The sequence below is a fragment of the Geotrypetes seraphini genome, chromosome 1 (assembly GCF_902459505.1).
Source record: "Geotrypetes seraphini chromosome 1, aGeoSer1.1, whole genome shotgun sequence".
In the NCBI taxonomy this organism is placed as follows: Eukaryota; Metazoa; Chordata; class Amphibia; order Gymnophiona; family Dermophiidae; genus Geotrypetes; species Geotrypetes seraphini.
In genome coordinates this window covers 532,659,116-532,685,527 of record NC_047084.1, presented here as the reverse complement: position 1 = coordinate 532,685,527, position 26,412 = coordinate 532,659,116, and the positions used below count along the sequence as shown (strand labels likewise).

General features: G+C 46.3%; 1 protein-coding gene across 7 annotated transcripts in view; it reads right to left on the bottom strand.

Moving 5' to 3' along the window:
* Nucleotides 1-26,412, bottom strand: part of SEMA6A (semaphorin 6A) — a 380,082-nt gene that overhangs the window by 193,408 nt on the left and 160,262 nt on the right. For all 7 annotated transcript variants that reach the window (XM_033929046.1, XM_033929045.1, XM_033929048.1 and 4 more), the window contains exons 2-3: nucleotides 16,228-16,355; nucleotides 2,573-2,690 (exon numbers count right to left, since the gene is read on the bottom strand). In XM_033929046.1, coding sequence (XP_033784937.1) covers nucleotides 2,573-2,690; nucleotides 16,228-16,327 — 218 coding nt within the window. In that variant the 5' untranslated portion in view covers nucleotides 16,328-16,355. The remainder of the gene's footprint in view (nucleotides 1-2,572; nucleotides 2,691-16,227; nucleotides 16,356-26,412) is intronic.

Genomic DNA, 26,412 nt, shown 5'->3' with positions numbered 1-26,412 from the left:
AAAAACTGGTTCTCAGCACTATTCTATAAAGAATAGTGATTGCCCTTTTCTAGAACAGCACATAATGCCAAGTCAAGCGTCCAACTTTGCTGAAACCAGATGTAAATCCTGTTGCACATCCCTACTATTCTAAAGCACTTTGCCCAGTTTTTCAGAATATACCCCGATCTGCCCATTAAGGTGTGTCAGTTTTAGAGATGTTAGAGTTTTTAAAACTGTACCCCAAAATAGTAGGCTACAGAGTGGTGAACAGTCACTATTGTACACTAGATCATTACCAATAGCTAAAGAGTTTCAAAACGCCCTTCTCACTATTGTATCATCTATGACAGGGGTCCCCAAAGTCCCTCCTTAAGGGCCGAATCCAGTCGGGTTTTCAGGATTTCCCCAATGAATATGCATTAAAAGCAGTGCATGCACATAGATCTCATGCATATTCATTGGGGAAATCCTGAAAACCCAACTGGATTCGGCCCTCAAGGAGGGACTTTGGGGACCCCTGATATATAGGTGAAGGATCCTCAGATTGACGTTGCAGCGAGAAGCTCACAACATGGCTTTGTTCTTCATTGATCCTTTTGTACACCCGCTACATGTTTTCTTGTTTTGATATTTCTTATTTAAATTTTATATACAGTGCTTCCCCGGCGAGAGGCACATATATTATTTAAATTTTATATACAGTGCTTCCATGGCGAGAGGCACATCCTGTAGGCAATCAGCCGGTGCCAGTGTCTCTCCTTCTCTCTGCTTGTCTTCCTTTCTGGCGCCCCCCCAATGGAGGCTCAGGGTCTGTCTGGAGGGCTTTCACGCGTGCACGGACGTCGACATGGTGACGACTTGATGAAGTCATCATCTGTGCACTTCCGGATGCCTCAAGCCACAGTCATTACGTTTAGTGTGCTGCGGCTCAACAAAGTTTGCGAAACACTGTCTTATGATAAAGAGCTTGGTGTCCTTTATTTCCTTTATAATATTTTCTTTCTCATTTGTTCCAGCTTAGCGTGCAGATAAAGAGTGAAAATCATTTCCTACAAAGAATCGAGCTGAGTTGTAGGGCTGGCCTGGTATAAGAGGGGCAGACCAGGGTTTAATTATCAGGCCAGGATTCTGCTCTTGGGATAGTGGTATTATTGAGGTAATGTCCACAGGCCGAACCATTGTTCAGTGGTGGCACCTACAGTATCACTGAGACTCAGGGTCCACGTTACTGTTGCAAACTGTGGCCTCTGGCCAAAGACTGTAGTTGCAATGGTGTGGCTAGGCAGGTAAGGAAGGGATATAAAAGTTCAGGGGTTGATATTCAGCCGTCAGCGCTCAGCGTTTTGCTCACCGGATCATGTCTAGGCTCCAGCATTAAATTTCTGGGTTTATAGAGCCAGTGAAACCATAGCCGGTTAAGTGTGATATTTGGCTTTTAACTAGCTGAAGATAGGACTAACTTTTATGTGGTCCTATTAATGCAGTTACATTAGACGGGTTAAGTGCCGAATACCAGCATTTAACCGGCCAAGTGCTGACTCCACCATGGAACGCCCCCAAAATAGCCGGTTTTGAGTTGGGTGCTAACTGGACATTTTCAGCGGCCCTAATCGGTTAGGTGCCACTGAAAATGAGTGGTTAACCCCGAACAAGCGATTAAATAGGCTAGAAGCCATTTCTAGCCACTTAAGTTGCTTTGAATATCCACCTCCCAGTTGATTGTACATGCCAGCTTTTGGCACTGTAGACTCAAACAGGCTGATTTTGAATGAGCTTGAGGTTCAAGGCAACAGGAAAAAAAAATTAGAACATAGGAACTGCCGCTGCTGGGTCAGACCAGTGGTCCATCATGCCCAGCAGTCTGCTTACGCAGCGGCCCTCTGGTCAAAGACCAGCGCCCTAACTGAGACTAGCCCTACCTGTGTACGTTCTGGTTCAGCAGGAACTTGTCTAACTTTGTCTTGAATCCCTGGAGGGTGTTTTCCCCTATGACAGAGTCCGGAAGAGCGTTCCAGTTTTCTACCACTCTCTGGGTGAAGAACTTCCTTACGTTTCAACTTTAGAGAGTGCCCTCTCGTTCTCCCTACCTTGGAGAGGGTGAACAACCTGTCTTTATCTACTAAGTCTATTCCCTTCAGTACCTTGAATGTTTCAATCATGTTCCCTCTCAATGTCCTCTATTCGAGGGAGAAAAGGCCGAGTTTCTCTAATCTCTCTCTGTACGGCAACTCCTCCAGCCCCTTAACCATCTTAGTCGCTCTTCTCTGGACCCTTTCGAGCAGTAAAGTGTCCTTCATGTACGGCGACCAGTGCTGGACGCAGTACTCCAGATGAGGGCGCACCATGGCCCGGTACAGTGGCATGATAACCTTCTCCGATCTGTTTGTGATCCCCTTCTTTATCATTCCTAGCATTCTGTTTGCCCTTTTTGCAGCCGTCGCACATTGCGCGGCCGGTTTCATCGACTTGTCAATCATAACTCCCAAGTCTCTTTCCTGGGAGGTCTCTCCAAGTACCGCCCCCGGACATCCTGATTTTTAATTTTGTGGGAAAAATTAAAAATCAGCTGAGTTATAATGGGTGCACTCACCTAGCAGCAATGTAGAGGGTTCTGTTCATGATAATGATCAGCTGGATGTCCAGTTTGTGTCTTTGTGTGGTGTTCCGTCCTGGCTTGTGCCCCACAAATATCGGATACTGTTTTGTATCTATAAGAAGGGAAAATGAAGAAAGAGGGAAGGACATTACAGATTGCACTCGTTTAGCTCATTTATTTAGCTGATAAGCAAATGGGAGAGGCTGAAACCCACGCTGCTCCTTGTGGCCCTGGGCAAGTCACGTAATCCCCCCATTGCCACAGGTACATTAGATAGATTGTGAGCAGTACAGTAGTTTTAAGTGGGTTTTGGTGGGCTCACATGTTCCATCTCAGTTAGTGGGATATGGGGCTTGGTCCCCATCTCTACAATGCTGACTGATTTCAGGGAAAAAATTTTCAATTCGATTCAATTTGGCCTATTGAATCAATTTTTCAATTTGATTTTCCCACCCATTGAGACGTTATTTTGTTTCCAAATGTCCTGGTGGGTTTATTTTGTAGCCTTTCGATCCTCCCCCTACCCCCCTTTGGCCTCTCCAATCCCATGCTGGCACTGTGGTGTAAACAAAATATGTAAACAATAAAGACTTTTCCTCTCTCTGTTAGGTCCTAGTTCACGCTCGCTGTCTAACCCCAACCCTATATGTTGTGTCTGTCTGTCCAAGTTAGTTTGTAACCTCTTCCAAGCAGGGACTGTCTATAAATGTCAAAATATACAGTGCTGTGTACGCCTTTCAGAGCTATATAAGTGATAAGTAGTAGTAGTAGCGCTAGCAGGATATACATTTAAAATCTGACATATTATAATCACAAAATAGAAAATAAAATTATTTTTTCTACCTTCCACTGCCATATCCAATATTTGTTTCTTTCCCACCATCTACCATTTCTCTCTCTCTATCCTTGCCTTGTGCCCTGGGTCAAACTTCTCTATTCCCTTCCATGTAGCACGGCTTCTGCAAGGGAATGTCATGCCTCACGAACTTGCTGTACTTCTTTGAGGGAATAAACAGCCAGATGGATAAAGGGGAATCCATAGACATCATTTACCTGGACTTCCAAAAAGCCTTCGACAAGGTACCCCACGAACGGCTGCTAAAGAAGCTGTGGAACCACGGGGTGCAAGGGGATATCCACCGATGGATCAAACACTGACTGGCAGGCAGGAAACAAAGGGTTGGAGTAAAGGGCCATTACTCAGAATGGCAATGGGTCACGAGTGGAGTCCCACAAGGGTCGGTTCTGGGACCGCTCCTGTTCAATATATTTATTAACGACTTGGAGACAGGGACGAACTGTGAGGTTATTAAATTTGTGAACGACACCAAACTCTACAGCAGGGTTAGAACCAAGGAAGACTGTGAAGACCTGCAAAGGGACTTAACGAGATTGGAAGACTGGGCAAGAAAATGGCAAATGAGTTTTAACACTGAGAAATGCAAAGTCATGCATGTAGGGAAAAAGAACCCAATGTTCAACTATAAAATGGGGGGATCATTGCTGGGGGTGAGCAACCTTGAAATAGACCTGGGGGTGATGGTGGACACAACATTGAAAGCATCAGCATACTGTGCGACAGCCTCAAAGAAAGCGAACAGAATGTTGGGTATCATCAAAAAGGGTATCACGACCAGGACGAAGGAAGTCATTCTGCCGCTATATCGGGCAATGGTGCGCCCACATCTGGAGTACTGTGTTCAGTACTGATCGCCGTAGCTCAAAAAGGACATGGCGGTGCTTGAGGGAGTCCAGAGAAGAGCGACAAAACTGATAAATGATATGGAAAACTTCTCATACGCTGACAGATTGGAAATGCTGGGGCTATTCTCCCTGGAAAAGCGGAGACTTAGAGGAGACATGATAGAAACCTTCAAAATCATGAAGGGCATAGAGAAGGTAGACAGGAACAAATTCTTCAGGCTGTGGGGAGCCACAAGTACAAGGGGGCACTCGGAGAAATTGAAAAAGGACAGGTTTAGAACAAATGCTAGGAAGTTCTTTTTCACTCAGAGGGTGGTGGACACATGGAACGCGCTCCCGGAGGCTGTGATAGGCCAGAGCACACTACAGGGGTTCAAGGAGGGTCTAGATAGGTTCCTAAAAGAAAAGGGGATTGAGGGGTACAGATAGAAGTGGAGGTAGGTTACAGGAATAGTCAGAAACCACTTCACAGGTCATGGACCTGATGGGCCGCCGCGGGAGCGGACCGCTGGGCACGATGGACCTCTGGTCTGACCCAATGGAGGCAACTTCTTATGTTCTTTTCATTCCTCCCCTCCATTATCATGTTCAACATTTCTTTCTTTCTCTCTCTCTCTCTTTCCCTGCACCATCTCTTCCTGCCCTTCACCTTATGTCCAACATTTCTCCCACTCTCTTCTCCCTCAACATGTCTCCCTCCCCTCTACCATATGCAGGGTTTTTCCCTCTCACACCTTTTTACCTCTTTGTTTCATAACTCACTTCCTCTCCTCCACCCCAACAATTCTTTCTCTCTCTTCTCTCCCTCCCCCATGTTCAGCATCTTTCTTCCCCTTCCATCCATCCTCCTGTGCAGCAGCTTTCCATCCCTCCCTCCCATCCCTCTGTATAGTAGTTTTCCATCCCTCCATCCCATCCCCCTGTATAGTAGTTTTCTATCCCTCCATCCCATCCCCTTGTATAGTAGCCATCCCATGCCCATGTGCAGCAGCACCCCACCGACTCTCCCACCTCGAGACCTGACATATCTCTGGGTCTCCCAAAGCCATAGCAATCAATGGTAAATAATTTGCAAAACATTTAATAAGCTGAGCTGTAGCATTCCAAAGACTGAAAACCAAAGCTTTCAGGGAAGTAGTACAGTGAAGAAACCCCTTTATATAAGTAACTGACTTTAATTCAAACATCTATCCGTTCATGTCTAGTAGAATTATGAGCTCTTGACGCTGTGTGCTAAAGAAGGTCTTTCAGAAGAAAGCTATATTCCCAGTATGATAATCAGTCACTCAGCATATAAGGAGGAGATAATCAAACTTGGATTCATAAGCACAGTGATGACTTTTAGAATCCACTGGTTTCTTCCTTCTGTACTGGGATCCAAAAGAAGGAGCTAGGGATGTGCATTCATTGGTGCACCTTAAAAAATGTAGTGCCTGCCAAACTAATTTAAGATGTACTAACCTCCACATTAATATGCGTTCAGTCAGTTGGGGGGGGGGGGAGAGGGGGTTAATACTCTAAGTGATTTAAATGGCCAGAAACAACTCCTGCCAATTGAATCACTTGTCTAGGGCTAACCAGGCATATCCAGTGACACTTAGCTGGACATTGCCACTGAAAATACCTGGTTTGTGCCTCACCTGAAACTGGCTACTTTGTGGGGCAGAGTCGGCACTTAGCCGGTTAAATACCGATATTTAGCACTTAACCAGTCAGGATAACCTCATACATAAAACATAGTCCTATCTTACCCCCCCCCCCACACACACTTTACTAAACCGCAATAGCGGTTTCTACCATGGCCTGGAGTGCTAAATGATTCAATGCTGCTCTTATGCTCATACTGTTCCTATGAGCGTTAGATAGATTGTGAGCCCACCGGGACAGAGAGGGAAAATGCTTGAGTACCTGATTGTAAAAACCGCTTAGATAACCCTGATAGGCGGTATATAAAATCCTAATAAACTTGAAACTTGGAACAGCATTTCACTTGTAATACCATGTTTCCCCGAAAATAAGACCTACCCCGAAAATAAGCCCTAGCATGATTTTCAGAGTAGGTCTTAATATAAGCCCTACCCCAAAAATAAGCCCTAGTTGAAGCCCTGGATTCGCTGGCAGCAGTGCTTCGCCTGCCGTGCAGCTGAACCCCCGCTGACCCTTCCATCTCTCCCTCCCATCTGAACTCTGCCGACCGCGAGACTGACATACCTTCTTCCAAATGGCAGTGTTGGCAGCAATCTAAACAGACTGCTTCGCGGCCTTCTCCTGCCGGGGCATTCCTCTGCCGCATCACTGATGATGTCATTAGCAACACAGCACATGGAACGCCCTGGCAGGAGAAGGCTGTGAAGCAGCCTGTTTAGATTGCTGCCGATGCTGCCGTGGAGGAGGGTCAGAAGGCATTTCTAGGGCATTTCTAAAATTTAAATAGTGCCATTATTTAGCAGCTTGAGTGTGGCTTGAAGGGGGGAATATGATGCATCACTATGTCAGAACGAGCTTGCTTTAGCTGTGCACCCCTGTGAGATGGTTTAGACCAGTGTATCGCAAACTGTGTGCTGTGGCACACCAGTGTGCCTCCTGAGATTTCTGGTGTGCCGCGACACACTGGCGAGGAGAGTCATCCACGCCAGCTGCCCGCTTCGCGGCGAGAGGCACGTCCTGTAGGAAGTCAGCCGGCATGGATGAATCTCCTCCTGGCTGGTGTCTCTCCTCTTCTCTCTGCACTTCCCGGATCCCTATAACAGTGGGACAGCTAAAGCAAGCTCATCCTGATATAGTGACACATCATATTCCCCCCTTCAAGCCACACTCAGCTGCTAAATAATGGCACTATTTAAATTTTAGAAATGCCCTAGAAATGCCTTCTGACCCTCCTCCACTTAACCAGATAATGTTTATCTGGACATTAAGATTTGATCAAAGATTATCCATTCAGCTGAAAGGAAAGAATTTATTTGGTTAACTCCCAAAGTAGATAAATCCAATCAAATATTGATTCCATGATTGTTGCAGATCCATACTTGGAGTCCTTTGATGAGTTATATTTTTAAGAGTTAACCTTTATGACCTTAAGAGGACAACCAAGTTGGTAGATGGCTGGGATACAAAAATACAAGAAATACAACAAATGTGTCACCTTGCATGGGGACTATGTGGAAAGCACAGTTACTTACCGTAACAGGTGTTATCCAGGGACAGCAGGCATATATTCTCACATGTGGGTGACGTCATCTACGGAGCCCCGGCGCGGACAGCTTTTCAAGCAAACTTGCTAGAAGTTTCAAGTTTGCACACTGCACCACGCATGTGCGTGCCTTCTGCCCACTAGAGGGCGCATCCCACCTCGTGGTCCTCAGTTCCATAACTAGCTTAGAAGCCATCCCCGGGGAGGTGGGCGGGTTGTGAGAATATATGCCTGCTGTCCCTGGATAACACCTGTTACGGTAAGTAACTGTGCTTTATCCCAGGACAAGCAGGCATGATATTCTCACATGTGGGTGACCTCCAAGCCAAACCAAAAAGGGCAGGTGGGAGGATGGCAAATTTAAGAAAACAGATTTTGTAAAACTGACTGGCCAAACCGGCCGTCATTCCTGGACAGAGTGTCCAGACAGTAGTGAGAGGTGAATGTATGAACCGAAGACCAAGTGGCAGCCTTACATATGTCTTCCATCGGGGTGGAACGGAGGAAGGCTATCGAAGCTGCCATTGCTCGGACCTTGTGCCCCGTGACTCGACCCGGGGGAGGAAGGCCAGCCTGAGTATAGCAAAGGGAAATGCACGCCGCCAACCAGTTAGACAGAGTGCGCTTGGAAACTGGGTGCCCTAATCGATTGGGATCGAAGGACAAGAATAATTGCGGGACCTTCCGATGGGACTTGGTGCGTTGAAGGTAAAATGCCAACGCCCTCTTACAGTCAAGCGTGTGAAGCGCCGTCTCGCCAGGATGGGAGTGGGGCTTAGGGAAGAACACAGGAAGGACAATGGACTGATTGAGGTGGAAATCAGAAACAACCTTCGGGACGAACTTAGGATGGGTGCGGAGGACCACCTTGTCATGATGGAATACGGTGAAGGGTGGGTCCGCAACCAAGGCTTGTAGTTCCCCAATCCGCCTAGCGGAGGTGAGGGCAATCAGAAACACCACCTTCCAAGTCAGAAATTTCAAGAGGGACTTGTTGAGTGGCTCAAAGGGTGGTTTCATCAGTTGAGCTAAAACCACATTCAAATTCCATACGACTGGGGGAGGTTTGAGCGGGGGACAAACCCTGAGTAATCCTTTCATGAAGCGTGTCACCAAGGGATGGAGAGACAGAGGGCGTCCATCCAGGTGTTGGTGGAAGGCGGAAATCGCACTAAGATGGACACGCACCGAAGTGGTTTTCAGGCCAGAGCGCGACAAATGGAATAAGTAGTCCAGAACCGAGGGTACCGGGGCCGATACCGGGTCCAGGAGGAAAGATGAGCACCAGGTGGAAAACCTGGTCCATTTCTGCGAATAGCAAAGCCTCGTCGAGATCTTGCGGGAGGCTTCCAGCACTTCCCTCACTGATTGAGACAGGTCCGGAGGGGTCAGGGAACAAGAAACCAAGCTGTCAGGTGCAATGACTGCAGATTGGGATGTAACATGGATCCTTGATTCTGAGATAGCAGAGAAGGACAGACAGGCAGAAGAAGGGGTTCCCTGGCGCTGAGTTGGAGCAGTAGGGAGAACCAGTTCTGACGCGGCCACCGAGGAGCTATGAGAATCATCGTGGCCGTGGACGATCTGAGGTGTACCAACGTTCGCATGATCAGAGGGAAAGGAGGGAATGCATAGAGGAACTTCCCGTCCCAATCGAGAAGGAAGGCATCCGCCTCCAGACGATCCCGCGAGTACATCCGAGAGCAATACAGTGGTAGTTTGTGTGTCTCCGGAGAGGCGAACAGATCTACCTGTGGCGTTCCCCAGCGAGCGAAGACCTCGTGCAGAACTGCTGAGTGTAGAGTCCACTCGTGGGGTTGCAGGAGTCGACTGAGTTTGTCCGCCAGACAATTCAGTTCCCCCTGGATGTAGACCGCCCGGAGGAAGATGTTCCGGGAGGCCGCCCACTCCCAGAGGCGAAGGGCCTCGGAGCAGAGGGGCCACGACCCCGTTCCCCCCTGTTTGTTCACATAGTACATTGCTACTTGGTTGTCCGTGCGGACGAGGACCACCTGGTCCTGTACTACGTGAACGAAGGCTCGAAGTGCTAGGAAGATGGCCCGAAGCTCTAGCACGTTGATGTGACAGCGACGGTCCTCTGCCGACCACAGGCCCTGTGTGCGAAGACCGTCGAGGTGGGCTCCCCACGCGTAGTCCGAGGAGTCCGTGGTCAGAACCTTGCGAAATGGGGGAGTGCGAAACATTAGTCCCGTGGACAGATTTGAAGAGTCTGTCCACCAACTTAGCGATTTCCGCAAAAGCGGAGTCACCGAAATGAGGCGCGACTCCGGATCGCACTCCTGGCGCCATTGTGATGCGAGTGTATACTGAGGGATCCTCAGATGCAGCCTCGCAAATGGCGTGACGTGTACCGTCGAGGCCATATGGCCGAGCAGCATCATCATGCGCTTGGCCGACACCCTTGGTAGTTGAGAGACCTGGCGGCTCATCCGTACCAAGACTTCCAACCGTTGGGTCGGAAGGTAGGAGCGCAGGCGCACCGTGTCCAGCACCGCACCTATGAATTGAAGAGACTGAGCCGGCCTCAACTGAGACTTTGGAAAGTTTATCTCGAATCCGAGGGTTTGCAGGAAGGCAATAGACTGTCGGGTCGCTGAGATAACCTCCTCCCTGGTCGGGGCTTTGATGAGCCAGTCGTCCAGGTAAGGGAACACATGGAGCCCGCGAGACCTCAGGGCTGCCGCCACTACTACCATGCACTTCGTGAATACTCGTGGGGACGCGGCCAGGCCGAAGGGCAGGACTCTGTACTGGAGGTGTAGGTCTCCCACCTGGAATCGTAAGAATTTTCGGCAGGTGGGGTGCACCGGGACATGGGTATATGCTTCCTTCAAGTCGAGGGAGCACATCCAGTCCCCTTCCTCCAAAAGAGGATACAAGACCGGGAGAGATAGCATTCGAAATTTCTCCCTGGCCAGGCATTTGTTGAGCTTCCTGAGGTCGAGTATGGGGCGCATGTCCCCGGTCTTTTTTGGGACCAAAAAGTAACGGGAGTAAAATCCCGTCCCCCACTGGTCCTTGGGGACCGGCTCGACCGCCCGAAGCTTCAGGAGAGCTTTGGCTTCGGTCAGAAGGGTCGGTAGTTGCGACCGGTTGCGCAAGGCTAAATTTGGGGGACTGTCCGGTGGCGAGGACACAAAATTGAGCGAGTAGCCTTCGGAGACGATCCGGAGCACCCAAGCGTCTGAGGTAATCGCGGTCCATGCCTTCCGGAAGGACCGAAGACGCCCCCCGATGGGAAGGGGTTCTGGTGAAGGTGCGGAGGGGAACCCGCCCCGTCCGCTCAGCCCGTCAAAAGGAAGGCGCGGGCTTAGAAGGGCCCTGCGCCGGGGCTTGGGTTTGTCCCCCTCTGCCTCGTTGAGACGGACGTCTCGGAGGCGGTCTTGAGAAAGACGGGGTCGACTTCTGGGGGTACCGGCGCGGCGGAGGCCGGAAAGGTTTCTGCGGCGGGGGCCTAGGTTTGGGGCGGACCAGGGATGCTAAAGAGCGTTCCTGTTCCGACAACCGCTTGGTCGCCGCCTCCAAAGACTCGTCAAATAACTCGGACCCCACACAGGGCAGGTCTGCAAGACGTTCCTGCAGGTTTGGGTCCATGTCGAGGGTGCGAAGCCAGGCCAAGCGGCGCATGGCCACTGCGAGGGCCGACACCCTCGAAACCAGCTCAAAGGTGTCGTACACTGAATGGAATAGGTACAACCGCAATTGAGACAGGTTGGACATAAACTTATCGAATCCTGCTCTTTGGGAGTCCGGTAACGAGTTCCGATATTGAGGAAGGTCCTTCACCATCCCACGCAAGTAGGAGGAAAAGGTGAAGGAGTAATTTAGAACTCTGGTGGCCATCAGAGTGTTTGAATAGAGGCGACGGCCAAACTTGTCCAGGGTCCGCCCCTCCCTGCCGGGTGGAACCGCCGCAGAAACCCGTGAGGGCTGTGATTTTTTAAGGGCAGATTCCACCAGGAGGGACTGGTGGGAGAGCTGCGCCTTATTAAACCCTTTCGGGGGAATCGTCCTATACTTTGATTCCATTTTTGACGGGACAGACGTGCCTGTAAGAGGGCTCGACAAGTTCTTCAGCCAGGTCTGCAGGAGGACACTGTTGAGAGGGAGTCTAGGTACCTCTCTAGGGGGAGTGGGAAGGTCCTGTTCCTCTAGAAATTCCTTGGAATATTTGGAACCTACCATCAGGTCAATCCCCAGGGCTTGGGCCATGTCCTGGACAAAAGATGAGAAGGAGGACGGCCTAGCCTGGGGGGACGGGGTTCTCGACCGTCCCGCCGAGGAGCGGGGGGAGGCCTCATGGGAATACTGAGGATTCCTAACCGATCCTGAATCCCAGGATCCTCTCTCCACGGCCCTCGAGGGGGAGGGTGAAATCATCCTCCTAGGGGAGTCCCTGGGGGAGGATCCCGGGGTCCGTGGGGTCCTCTCCCGTTTCCTCGGCGAGGCGGCACGGGAAGACTTTTCCCGGGGTGAGCGGAGGAGCCTCGGATTATCGAGGCGCAACTCCGACACCTGCAGCGCCTCGCCCCCGAACGACGAGGAACGATCGCGCCGAGGCGAGCCTCGGGGTCGCTTAGGCTTCCTCGATCGGCGCCTCGTCCGAGGTCGCCTCGAGGGCGAGGCGTCCGGGGAAGATCCCGAAGCCGAGGAGGAAAGTCGGCGCACTCTGCGGAACTTTTCTTTTGGGCGGACACTGCGCTCAGGAGGCTCCCCCGAGGTCGAGGTCCGGGGCGGGGCCGAGGCCGAGGTGGACGGGGCCGCAATACCCGAGACCGAGGTCGCCGAGGCCGGGGCTCCCGAGGTCGAGGGAGCTGAGACCGGGGCCTCCGAGGCCGGGGGCGCCCCGGCCGAGGTCGACGCCGCCGGGCCCGCAGCACGCTGCAGCACTTCCAGGGCTCCCGACAGCTCCGATGAGATCAAGGCTCGAAGGAGATCCTGGAAGGCCGGAATCCCCACGAAGGTGGGGAGTTCCGAGTCCGGGGCACACTCCCTGGAGGGCGACCTCGGTCTCGAGTATTCCCTCGGGGTGTGCGGAGTCGAGGTCCGATGCGGGGTCGGGGTCGACCCACCCGCTTTGGCCTGACTCGAGGATGGCTTCTTTGCTGAAGGGGATGGAACAGAGGACTTACCCGAAGTTGGCTTCGATGACGACGGCTTCGAAGATGAGGGCCGAGGCGACGCCGAGGCCCCCGAGGACGCCGAGGCCGAGGTCAAGGCCGGGGCCGAAGCCGAGGCCGACGTCGAGGCCTTGGGCGGCGCGTCGACGGCGAACAATTCCGCCATTCTGGCCTTACGGCGACGGAGGGCCCTGTTCTGGAAGGTAGCACAGCGATCACACGAGGCTGTTGGATGTTCGGGCCCAAGGCAGACAATGCACCACCGGTGAGGGTCGGTGATGGAGAGTAGTCTCTCACACCGGCTGCATTTCTTGAATCCCGTAACAGGACGGGACATCGACGAGAAAAAGAAGAAGGCCGGGAACGACCGACGTTCCCCGGCTCAGGCTTCCGGGAGCCCCCGGAGCCCAACGAAAAACAATTATTATTATTTTTTTTTTTTTTTTTTTTTTGTAAAACGGACGAAAAATAAAGCAGCACCGCGATTAATCCGATCAATAAACAAACTAAACGCGGCAGCTAGAAGGCAAAAACACAGGAGCTCAGATCCACAGGGCTTTCTTGCTCCGCGGAAAAATTTGAACTGAGGACCACGAGGTGGGATGCGCCCTCTAGTGGGCAGAAGGCACGCACATGCGTGGTGCAGTGTGCAAACTTGAAACTTCTAGCAAGTTTGCTTGAAAAGCTGTCCGCGCCGGGGCTCCGTAGATGACGTCACCCACATGTGAGAATATCATGCCTGCTTGTCCTGGGATAAAAATTATATGCTCAGTTACTTCTATTAAAGCCGTTAAATGTATTTTGTGTTTACTTTTTGATTTATCCTCATATGTAGTTATTGATAAATGTAATGTTTAGGTCTTCTGTCTGTTAAGAATGCTCAATGTTTTAATTGTATTTCAGTTTGAACAACTTGTGGGTAAGATAGTCAAGAGAATCAAATAAATACACGATTACTTAAAAATATGCCTAAAATTAAATTAACCTCCCCTTTTACAAAACTGCGAAAACAGTTTATAGTGCCTTCTGGCACGCTGAATGCTGTGCGTTGCTCCACCTGGGCCATATTGAATAGAACAAAGCAGGTGAATAGTTTGAAAAGTTCTTTACATGGAGGCAATATGTCACCTTGACCCTTGATGAAGTGAATGAAACATGAATTCATGTCGGAAGGGATGCAGCTGTGAAACTAACAAAGATAAGTCAATTTATTTGATGATTGAAAGTTTTGAGAAAAAATTTGAGAATTTGAATAGAAGAGTATTATATATAAAAATATGAAAAAATAGAAAAAATTACAACAGTGAAGAGTTGAGCTGAATTTTTAGTCATATACTTTAACAGCCATCTGAAGATTTTGCAACTGAAATGTGTTTGAGCTCCTCTATGATCGATGTGGCGTATGGTTGACATTGTCATTGATTATAGAGTTTAGTCTTATTATATAGTGATTTGGAGGTGTTCGAAAAGATAACCTGCATTTTTTTCCTTCTTCTATTCTTGGCTCTGTTCATTGGTCACCATTCCTCTGTGTTCAAAATGTTTTTATGTCTGATACTTTTATGAAATAAGGCCTAGGCACGTGTAACTTGAACTACCAAATACCTCTTTAGTTTCAAAGCTTTCTCCAGCTGAGGTTCTTCTTCAATGGCGTATGTTATACTAAGAACTTAGCACAACTGGAGGGGTTTCCAGTGTGGTAGGTTCCCCAGCAATATCCCAATCTACTTAGATCAATGGCTCTTAAATTTTGTCCAGGTGGCCCCCAAACAATGTTGGGGGTTGATATTCAGGACAGTTTAATTGGGCAGAACAGGCTTTGGTTGCTTGGTTTGGTAAGTGGGTACTGGTATGAATATCAGCCGGTACTAGGGTTACCATAGGGCTCCAGAAAAAGGAGGATGGATTGAGACATCCGGGCTTTACTTCTATTGGCACAGCACAGTATTGAATATATAGATTTAATTTAGTCAGTGGCTACCAGTTGCTTAAAAAACACTGACTGCCACTGGCTGAGTAAAGACCTGTGTGTGTGGCTTTTCCCCCCAGGCTTACCAGGGTTTGAAAATGAGCCTGTTTCTTAGCCAAGACATATGGAAAAACATCTCCTGAATATCGTCTGTGAGCATTCTGCAAATCAAACCTGCTTTCATCACCCAGACAGTAGGATTTAAGAATCACTGGAACTTGGAGCTAAAATAGCTATACCAGATAAACAGAGGACACTTTCAAAATTAAAAAAAAAATCTTTCTGTGCAAAAATTGAGATAACCAGCAGCAGAAAAACATCGGGTGGGTGATCTTGATCATTTTATTTTATTTTATTTAATAACCAAATGAATAGTTGGTTTTGGTAGGGTTGCTGTTTTAATAAAGATCAAAGAAAGCTTTGATGTCTGATAATTAAAAAACAAAGAAAAGGCTGTGAAGAAGGGGATGATTGTCATAGGTAACAGTGGTTTGTTTTTTCTGGAGGGGGAGAGGAGTGATTTGGCCTCCCCTGTTCACTTAATTAGACAATGCACATTACTTCTAAAGTGTGCGGTATCCTGACCTAAATACATTATCATTAGTGGCTTGAAATTCCACTTCCAAAGACTTAGCCTGGGCGGGTCTCACAGCTATATGGCAGACCTCTAACAAAAAAGTTATGGAATGCTGGAGAACATGGGCTTGTCTGTATTATAGAGGCTTCTTTACTGACCGTCTTTCCTGTCCCTTTCAGTAAGCATCACTTGAGCACCTGCACAACACTAAGGATAGATGCCAGAAGGCAGTTTGTGACAAAATGTCATTTGCCAATATCAGGAAAAGAATACACTCTCTTTAAGAAGACTGTGCAAAAAGTACACACTGTTGACAACATTCATTCCAGACAAAACAAAAAACAACCCTTTGGGAAAGTATAACACAAAAATTATTTGGCTGCCCATCCCTACTGAGAAGTGGCTTTAATACATTGGTCCAGATATAAAGTTCAGGTGAAATTGGGACACAAAACTACAAGTCAGTCTCCCTTTCCAATTTGAAAATAGTGCCAAGCAAAAATGTGCAAACTGCACTTTGGTGCCACAGTTAAAGGGAAGGAGGGCTTCAGAATTGAGTAAAAGGCCTATAGTACTATTTGCATATGTTTAACTTTGGCTGAATTTTTTTTTCATGTGAAATATTTCCCTTTCAGAAGCTGGACAAAATTAAATCCACGGGGAAAGACATGTTATTGCAAAACTCTGATCAAACTCGCTTGCAGGCTTATTGTACTTTATTTCTTAGCCTGTCTTTTGCCCAGGCCCTTAAACCTGGCCATTGCCTTATAAGGATCTCTTTAGTTGTAGCCATACACGTTCCCGCCCCCTGTACTTCCCAGGCCATGGAATGAGATGGCATTGGAGAGGTCAGCAGCTGATCATTCCTGCACTTTGAAGGCCTAGCAAGCTAAAGGAAAACCCCTGCGAGATGGACAAATTCTGAGGATGACCTGGCTGACCTGAGAGGTCCCAGCAAAAGAGAGAAGCCCATCAGAGAACAACTGCCACTTTGTAGGCCGACAGCTTCTTCATCAATGGCTGCCTTCTTGAGACCCTATGAAGCACTGAGCGGGCATTCATACTTACAGTTGCCATGCGAAATACTGATTGGCTCAGAGTCTTCTGGGAAACCGGCCCCAGCGAATTGTAGTAGTGTGAAATATAGCAGCAAGGCTTCTGACCTCATAGTAGTTCAGCGAGGGGACGTCTTCACCCTGTGAGAAACAAAGCATTGCTCTTGTCAACTTGGATATCAAACTTGTCTGTATATTGAGCATTTTTCACCCACCAAAAGAAAAAAACCGGCCACTTGGCTCTGAGCAGAGCAGACTACATGAAGAAAGCAAATTACACACTTCAGTTACAGCAGGCCTCGTCTCCTTTCCACTTGATGTATGATGACACAAACTTTATCTGGGAGCTCAGGGCCTGCATATGCTGCTTGCACAGACAGACAGAGAGACATCTGTTGGTGCAGCCCATGGTGAAAGCCAGACAGAGCGCTCTCAGCCAAGACACACTTTGACATACTAGACTGAATATTGAGCACAAGCAACCAACAACAGTGCCTTTTGTTTGTTTTAGGTGGGGGGAGGGCAGGAGGTTCAGGTGTTTGAGGAAGGTTTATACATTTGAGATTATAATACGTGCCACTTCAGTATAATATAATAGGGGAGAGTGTGGCGCAGTGGTTAAAGCTACAGCCTCAGCACCCTGAGGTTGTGGGTTCAAACCCACACTGCTCCTTGTGACCCTGGGCAAGTCACTTAATCCCCCCCCCCATTGTCCCAGGTACACTAGATAGATTGTGAGCCCTCTGGGACAGAGAGGGAAAAGCTGCTTGAGTACCTGAATAAATGCATGTAAACCGTTCTGAGCTCCCCTGGGAGAACAGTATAGAAAACTGAATAAATAAAAAATAAAATATTGCTAATTGAGTCAGCACTGCAGCACTGTGGATCTGGAAGAAACGGATGGTGCAAGCTACAATATGCTACTGTGTTTTATAGGTACGGAACCTCTACCTACTGGTACTACATAAAATGAGCTTGCTATACAACTAACTCATCCCCAACAGGAGCAGAAACAGAAAAACAGTCAGGTTGCTATTTAACGCGATTTAACCGGCCAGAAATGGCTCCTTTGCTGGTTAAACTGCCCGTCTGGGGCTAACTACTAATTTTCACCGGCACTCAACCAGTTAGCACTGCTGAAAATAACCAGTTAGCGATAAACTGAAAACTGGCCATTTTGGAGGTGTTTCGGGGATGGAGTCGGCCCTTGGCCAGTGAAATGCTGATATTTAGCACTTACCCCCTCTTTTCCTATGATGCGCTAACTGATTTAGCGCGAGCTAATCGAATTGGCGTGCGCTAAATGCTAACGCGTGCATGTTAGTCTAATTCGATTAGCTCGCGCTAAATCAGTTAGCACGCCTTAGTAAAAGAGGGGGGTTAATTGACCAAGGTCACTATAAAAATATGACCCTATAAATGTAAGTCCTATCTTTATGTGGTACTGCATAACTCGTTAAGTGCTGAATAAATGAAAAATGAAAAATATTTCCTCCTATTGGATTTAAAAGTATCTTCCTGTAACTTCATTGAGTGTCCCCCAGTCTTTGTAATTTTTGATAGAGTGAAAAACACTGCACAACAAAGTTTTTGCTTCCTGAACACTGCTGGGTGTTTCTTATAGAATTTTGGGTGCTGATCATGAATATTACATCAAAAATTACCCATCACGTACCATTTCAGAGAAATCTTCAATTTTGTCGTGATTTTTTCTTATATTTGGATGCAAACAATTTTTTCTCCCATAAGTGTCTTATCAACAACGGTTTGTGCCGCCTGGGTATGTCCATGCATAAAATCTAGCCAGGTTGGAAGCTGTTTTATGGAAGATGACATCCTGGGCATGTCTGGGCAGGTCTGAACGAGCTTGCGCTGTCTCACCATGCTATAATGGTGGCTTCCATACACCGATCCTGCTCATTTGGTTAATATAGATAGTCCGTGTGTGTATATAGTATCAGTATAGTAAAGTATAGTAGTATAGTAGCTGTAGCAATATAACAGTAAGTAAGCTTGATGCTATAGACGTTTTGGTGTCGGGCAATATGTCTCGTCGGTGTCGTAACAGCCGCGACACATTCTGCTATATCTGTGGGGAATATACACTTACGCCTCAGAGACGTTCGATGACTGCCCTTGTAAAGAAAGCCTATCATCTGTATTTTGGCTGCAAAATAGGTGATCAAGACAAGCAATGGGCGCCTCACATTTGCTGTGCGACATGTGCTGTTAGTCTGAGAGCCTGGCTCAGAGGTACTCGAAAGACGATGCCATTTGCTGTTCCGATGATATGGCGAGAACAGAAAGACCATGTGACGGACTGTTATTTCTGTTTGACTAATGTGTCTGGTTTCTCTGCCAAAAACAAGAAGTCAATTGAATATCCTAATCTGCCTTCAGCAATGAGACCCATGCCACATGATGACAGTCTTCCAGTTCCGAAACCACCAGAGGATTGGACCTTAGACGAACCAGATGAAGAAACTGCAGTGCAGGGTTCTAACAGTGACATTGACCCGGATTTTGAACCATCCTCATCAGGCGATCCACATCTGATAACACAGTCCGAATTGAACGATTTGGTCAGAGATTTGGGTCTGTCAAAAGCAAAAGCTGAGCTGCTAGGTTCGAGACTGCAGGAATGGTGTTTGCTATCACCAGGTACGAAAATTTCTGTGTTTCGAGACCGGCATCATGATATAACCAAATTTTTTGCACAAGTCGACAGTCTCTGTTTCTGTTGTGACATTGAAGGATTGTTCTCGGTCTTTGGTTGTGATCACAACCCGGAAGAGTGGCGTCTTTTCATTGATTCGTCAATGTTAAGCCTGAAAGCTGTTCTGTTGCACAATGGCAACGTTTATCCTTCAGTACCTGTTGGCTATGCAGCACATATGAAAGAAACATATGAGAATATGGAAATGTTACTAAAGTATGTCCAGTATACCAGGTATAACTGGAATATCTGTGGAGACCTCAAAGTCGTTGCTCTGTTACTAGGACTGCAGCTTGGCTATACAAAGTACTGCTGTTTCATCTGCGAATGGGACAGCCGAGACAGAGAGTCGCACTATTCTAGAAAGAACTGGCCACTCCGTAAAAAGTTAGTTCCAGGACAGAAAAATGTAGCACATGAATCGCTTGTTGACCCGACAAAGATATTATTGCCTCCTCTTCACATTAAACTGGGACTCATGAAGAATTTTGTGAAAGCAATGAACAAGGAAGGGGAAGGTTTTCGTTATTTAAGACAGATGTTCCCAAGAATAACTGATGCCAAGATCAAAGAGGGTATTTTTGTTGGCCCCCAGATCAGACATGTTATGAGTGACAAGCGATTTGAAGATCTGTTAGTTGGGCCGGAAAAAATTGGCTGGAAAGCCTTGAAAGACGTTGTTGACAATTTTCTGGGCAATTACAGAGCCCCAAACTACATTCAGCTGGTAGACAAACTTCTCAAAGCATACAAGAGAATGAAGTGCAATATGTCACTCAAGATTCATTTCCTCCATTCACACTTGGACTTCTTCCCCGCAAATCTCGGTGCTGTGAGTGACGAGCACGGTGAAAGGTTTCATCAAGACATAGCTACGATGGAGAAACGATACCAGGGCAATTGGAATCCGTCAATGCTTGCCGACTATTGTTGGATGCTACAACGTGATGCACCAGACACTGAATATAAAAGAAACTCGGGAGCAAAACACTTTTAATTCTGTTTCATTTAGTCGCTTGTGCGAAACGTAAACTTGACTATATATTTTATTGTCAGTAAACATAAAAATGTCTATTTCTCATAGTTCTTACGTGATGCAGTAAAACCAAAACCATATTTGAGCATACCAAGTTGGTACCTGTCATAATCACCAAAAACTTTTCAGGAATCAAGACTTAACCAAAAAATTGTTGTGCAGTGAAATCGATCCATTTGTACCTGTTCTACTACACTCAGGATTTTGTAGACTTCAATCATATCTCCCCTCGGTCATCTCTTTTCCAAGCTGCAGAAAAAGGGATCTTATATAATTAACCCTCATTATACACCTGTAAAAGTATACGTGGGGACTTGAATACCACCTTTTTATGGTTTTGGCCACATTGGAGGATTAAGTGACTTGCCCAGGGTCACAAGGAGCAGTACCGGGATTTGATCTCCAATCTCTGGATGCAGAGGCAGGAGCTCAACCAGTGCTTTCCTCCACATGGTGACAAGAAAGTGTGTGCTGTTATGTGACCTGTGTGTAGGTATTCCTGGGAGTGGCAAAACACAAGTGGTGCTTATAAAACATACATGTATCCACATATTACACGTATGCACATATTTCACCTGTGTACTATTACACATAGGGGAAGCCACTGCTTGCCCTGGGATTCACGACATGGAATGTTGCTGTTATTTAGGTTTTTGCTAGTACTTGACACCTGGATTGGCCACTGTGGAAACAGGATGCTTGGCTAGACGGACCATTGGTCTGACCCAGTATGGCTATTCTTTATTTTCTCTCATCTACTCCCAAGTAGTATAAATGTACATGGGTGCATTTTAAGCAGGTTTTGTGGAGCTACTCTATAAAGACAAATAAGCCCATATGCCTGTATAAAACAGAACCCCAAATAGGCCCCTATCTGGGTGATTTTCAGCTGCTGGCGTTAACCCCAGACATTCAATGCTGGGTGTTTTCCTCATTATTCAATACTAATTGAGTATTGGCTAGGGCAGTATATCGCAAACTGTGTACCTCCTCAGATTTCAGGTGTGCCGCGGCACACTGGGGAGGAGGAGAAACGCTAGCTGACTGCCTACAGGACGTGCCTCTCGCGGCGAAAGGCACGTCCTTTAGGCAATCAGCTGGCACTGGCACCTCTCCTTTGCTCCGGCCCTCTTCCCTGCTGGCACCCCCACTGGCACGTCGATGTGATGACATCACTCCTGTGTGTGATGTCATCATGGTGACGTCCGTGCACGTACGGATGCCTCGAGCCGCGGCCAGTTCATTTAGTGTGCTGCGGTTTGAAAATGTTTGCGGGACACTGGGCTAGTGCATAAAGCTGGGACAACTATTTATGTAGTTCTAGCCACTACTACCACTACTACTGTCACGGTATTTAAGTTAGACGTTGAAACAATATATACCTTCTAGATCAGGGGTGCCCACACATTTTGGGCTTGCGAGCTACTTTTAAAATGAACAAGTCAAAATGATCTACCAACAATAAAATTTTTAAAAAAACACAAAGCACACTGTACGCAGAGAAAATGTTAATTATCATTTATATTCCGCGGATTTTCAAAGAGGTCAAGGCAGATGACTTTATGCAATGTCACTTCAGGAACAACTATACAAAAATAGACAAATATACCCCCTCCCTTTTTACTAAACCGCGATAACGGTTTTTAGCATAGAGAGCTGCGCTGAATGCCCTGCGCTGCTCTCAATGCTCAAAGGCTCCCTGCGCTAAAAACCGCTATTTCGGTTTAGTAAAAGGGGGCCATAGTGCAAAATATAGACAGCAGATATAAATTCTCAAAACGGACACATTTTGATCACTAAATTGAAAATAAAAATCATTTTTCCTACCTTTGTTGTCTGGTGATTTCATGAGTATCTGGTTGCACTTTCTTGTTCTGACTGTACATCCAATATTTCTTCCCTTCTTTCAGCCTGCTGTATGCTTCTAGACCTCATTCCCTCCGCCAACTTTTTCTTCCTCTCTCCCAGCCCCCCTCCCCTTTCTTTCTTTCTGTCTGTCTTTCTCTCTCCATGCCCCCTTTCTTTCTGTCTTTCTGTCCCCCTTTCTTTCTTTTTCCCTTCTTTCTGTCTCCCTGCTTCCCCGTCTTTCTGTCTCCCTACCTGCTCCCAAGCCACTGCCGCCACCATCGGGGAATAGGCCTCCATACCACCACCGCCCCAAGCTCTCCCTGCTTCCCCACACAGAAGCATTTCCTCTCCCGGACGTCATTTCTGAAGTCAGAGAGGAAGTTCCGGGCCAGCCAGGCAGCAATTGGCTGGCCTGGAACTTCCTCTCCGACGTCAGAATTGACGTCGGGTGGGGGAAGTTGGTCGGCTCAGCGCTTTTAAGTCAGGAAGTAAGTAGAATGCAAAGGCAACACAATTGACTCATGTTGCCTTCGCGATCTACCGGTCGATCCCGATTAGCCTTTTGGACACCCCTGTTCTAGATCTTTAAGGTCAGAATTTGCCATGAGGCTATCGACTGAAGGTCTTGGTGAAACTCATTACAAAAAGACACAGACAACAGCCATTTCTGTGGTGGGTCCTCAGAAATGGAATGCTTTACCAGGATATTTGAGATTTTGCACAGATAAGATGTCTTTTAGAAAGCTTCCAAGTTTATTCATCACTTGATATACCGTTTATCAAGGAGTATCTAAACCATTTGCAATAATGAAAAATACTTAAAAAGTTAAATAAAAACAAATAAAATAATTCTAAATAAAATTAAAAGCTTTTTATTAGGTAGCGGTATTTTATATTTGATAATCTGTTTTATTAGCTATGTACTAGTTTTAGCAGAAGTGGGATGAGTTGAGAGGATTTGGTAGGAAAATGTTATTGACTATGTCTGTGTATACATTGTAAGCCGCTTAGTGAAAAAATTTCTAAAATAAATAAATACTTGCTATTTCTACAGTGGTGCTAGATGTACGCAGCAGTCCTATCAATGCGCCTGAATGTTGGGGTATAACTTTGACCCGCTCCTGAAACATCCCCAGAATGCTTCTGAGAACTAACCACAAATATTCAATGGAGATAACTGGTTATCTCCCACTGAATATTAAGGGATAGCTGGCTCTCTGTGATTTAGCCAGTCAATGACTGTTGCTGACCGGTTAAATTCTTTTTGAATATTGGGCCCTATATTTACTTTCCACCAAGGTGCTTGATTGTATGCAAATAGTTTCATAGTTTATTTAAGTGTTGATTAAACGCTTATCCAAAAGCACAAAGCGTTGTACAAAGTATTTAAAAATAACTGGGCGATGGCCATTTTTAAATTATTGGACATATACAACTAAATAGCTGGGAGACAAACATTTTAAAATGAATTAGACATACATGAACTAATTATTAGACATATACGAACTAAACAAACATACTTATGACTTGAAAACAATGGGAAAAGAGGGAAGAACTACAATTTTATAGAAGCAATACATAAAAGGAAAATACAAGAGAAAAAGGGAAAAAGTTAAAAATAGCTGGAGTAGATATGTGTATAAAAATCATTATAGGTATATTTAAAAAGCAAGCATTTTAGGCTGCTTTTGAATTTCTGCAAGTTTCGTTCAGCTCTAAGGTATAGAGGGAGAGAGTTCCAAATTAAAGGGTTGGTGACTGAAAAAATGAGGGTACGATGAGTACCAATTATCTTTAGAGATGGGACATTAAGGGAATCTATCTCATACATATTCACTGTAGATATCTTGAGCAGTGCCAATGCAAGGGTGTCAGGCACTGAAGGGAAACATTCAGCCTTGCGCACCTGCTCCTTCGTTAACTGTCATGCCCTTAAGGTAGGGTTACCAGATGTCCTGGAAAACCCGGACATGCTCTTTTTTCAGAGGACTGTCTGGGCTCCCAGACAGACTTTCCAAAACCCAGTAGTTTGTTCGGAAAGCCCCGAGCTCCGGCTGCATCTGGAGGGCCTTAGACAAGCATGTGTGGATGACTCACACATATCTGCTCATGCTGGAAGCCTCCAGATGCAGCCTGGAGGTTGGGAAAAAAGAGACAAGGCTTTTTGGGGCGGGGCTGGAGGCAAAACAGGGCATCTGGGTATGTCCATTATTAAATATGTTAACCCTACCTTAAGATCCCCTAAAATTTTGATAATTGAATTTAAAAATCATATTCACTCTACCATCACCTCTCCCCAAACCATCTTGATGCTCTTTGGATTACTGGGCAAGTCACTTGGGGCTCCTTTTACAAAGCCGCATTAGGGCCTTAATGCATGGAATAGCATGCGCTAATTTGCCACGTGCGCTAGCCGCTACCGCCTCCTTTTGAGCAGGTGGTGGATTTTCAGCTAGCGCGCACGCTAATCCGGTGCATACATTAAAACCGCTAGCGTGGCTTAGTAAAAGGAGCCCTTAACCTTTCCATTGCTTCAAGTACAAAATCAGAATCCTGGGAATAGGGAAATACATACTGTACCTGCATCTAACTCAATTTTAGTTACTTCTGAAAAAGGTGTGAGCTAAATCCAAAATAATAAATACAGTAAAGAAATATGCATATGTACATACTGGTAGTTGTGTTAAATTAACTATTTGAAAATGTCTTAACCTTCCTGCAGGTAAATATATGTCCTGATAGTTCTTTGAGCTTTTATGGCTGTTAGGATCTGTTGTTGGCTTTGCTACCCTAGGCAATCATCTAATGTCCCTAAGGTTAGGAGGCCATCTTTCATCTCAAAAACCTGACTGCTGGGTCTGTTTTGAGGACTAAGTTAATAACTCCTGATCTCATAAGACAGAATCAATAAATTTAATTGAATTAACTTTAGACTGGCATTTTTGCTCCACTTTTACCAAACATCAAGCTTTGAGACAGATAAGGGCAAGAATAAAACAGAACAATAAAAAAAATTTTAAACAAGAAAAAAACAAAAAATAAATTAATAAGTAATAGAATTTATAATAAATAAGCAGAAAAACATGACAAAGAACTGTCCAATCAGAGAACTACAACCAGCAACCCAGCATAGTAAAGCTGAGTAAGTCATCTGATTTACAGTAAGGATGGGCACCCAGAAAGTTTTAATTTGGGGGGGAGGGGCTGGAAATAAATGTGGTTAAGAGTGTAAACTCATCTTAAAGAGGGCATGCTATTTGCATTTGTACTGTCCAAATGTATTCACTTGTAACCCGTTCTGAGCTACTGGGAGGACGGGATAGAAATTGAATTATATAAATAAAAAATCAGCGCCAAAAAAACCTGTGCTTAGTGTTATTCTATAAACTGCGTATGGAGTTAGGCACAGGTAATAAAATATGCGTAGCACCTGTCCAAGTGACTAAAATTTAGGCATAGCTATTTACGTCAATGAAAACCTGACATCAGTGCCTGTGCAGGGATTGGGCGTATTCTATAACAGTGCACCTCAGTTTTAGGAATGCCCATGACCCACCCATGTATCTCCCCTGATCATGCTCCCTTTTGAGTTCTGTGCAATAGAATTTTATGCACCAATTTATAGAATACGTTTAGAAAGTTGTGCACGTAAATTCTAATTAGTGCCAACTAGTGCCAATAATTGCTTGTTAATTGGACATCATCAGTGTGGATTGGCTTGTTAACTAATTAAGTTATGCATGCAAATCGGCAATGTTCACAGATTGCATGCACAACTTTAGTTGCGCTATACCTTATCTGGGGGTAGGGTTTCCAGATTTCATCTACAAAAAAAGAAGACATGTGGCCTTGCCCCGTTCTCCCCCTAGTCCTGCCTATTCCTCCCCAGTCCCACCCCCACCCAAACTTCGTCTCTTCTTCCCCAAGCTCAGGACTGTGTCTGGAGGGCCTGTGAGCATGCATGGATGTGACATGATGATGTCACATTGCATCCACGCATGCTTGGAGGACCTCCAGATGCGGCCCCGAGCTCGAGGACTTTCAAAACCCGGACAAACTGCCAGGTTTTGGAAGTCCCCCCCGGGCATCCGGACAGTCCTCTAAAAAGAGGACATGTTCGGGTTTTCTCAGACACACTCTTTAAGAAAAGTTTCCACTATGCTCACTTATGTGCACTACTGATGAATTTAATTCTTTTGAAATGACCATCCATACCTAATATACAAAACTCTCCATTCACTAAGAACCCAGACTGGACTGTGTGAAAACAAGCCCTGGACATTAACAAACCAAGGAGACATTTACATTTTTTTCTGAAAGAGTGAGGGAATTTACGGAGCCAGGAAATGTATTACAAATTAATAATAAAAAGGCCTCTTTGCCACCTTCCTCAGGTCAAACAAAAGGATTGAATGAGAACAGGTTTGAAACGTGTAAAAAGCGGCATCAAAGGTCCAGGCTTCAGTCTTAGCTACGCAGGAAAGAAATAAAGGTCATTAATTCTATACTAGTGGCTTGATGATTGACGTTACTGCTAATGCTGTGTTGTCTTTTGAAGATCTTTAATGAGACCTGAAGAAGTATGACCACATCACCGC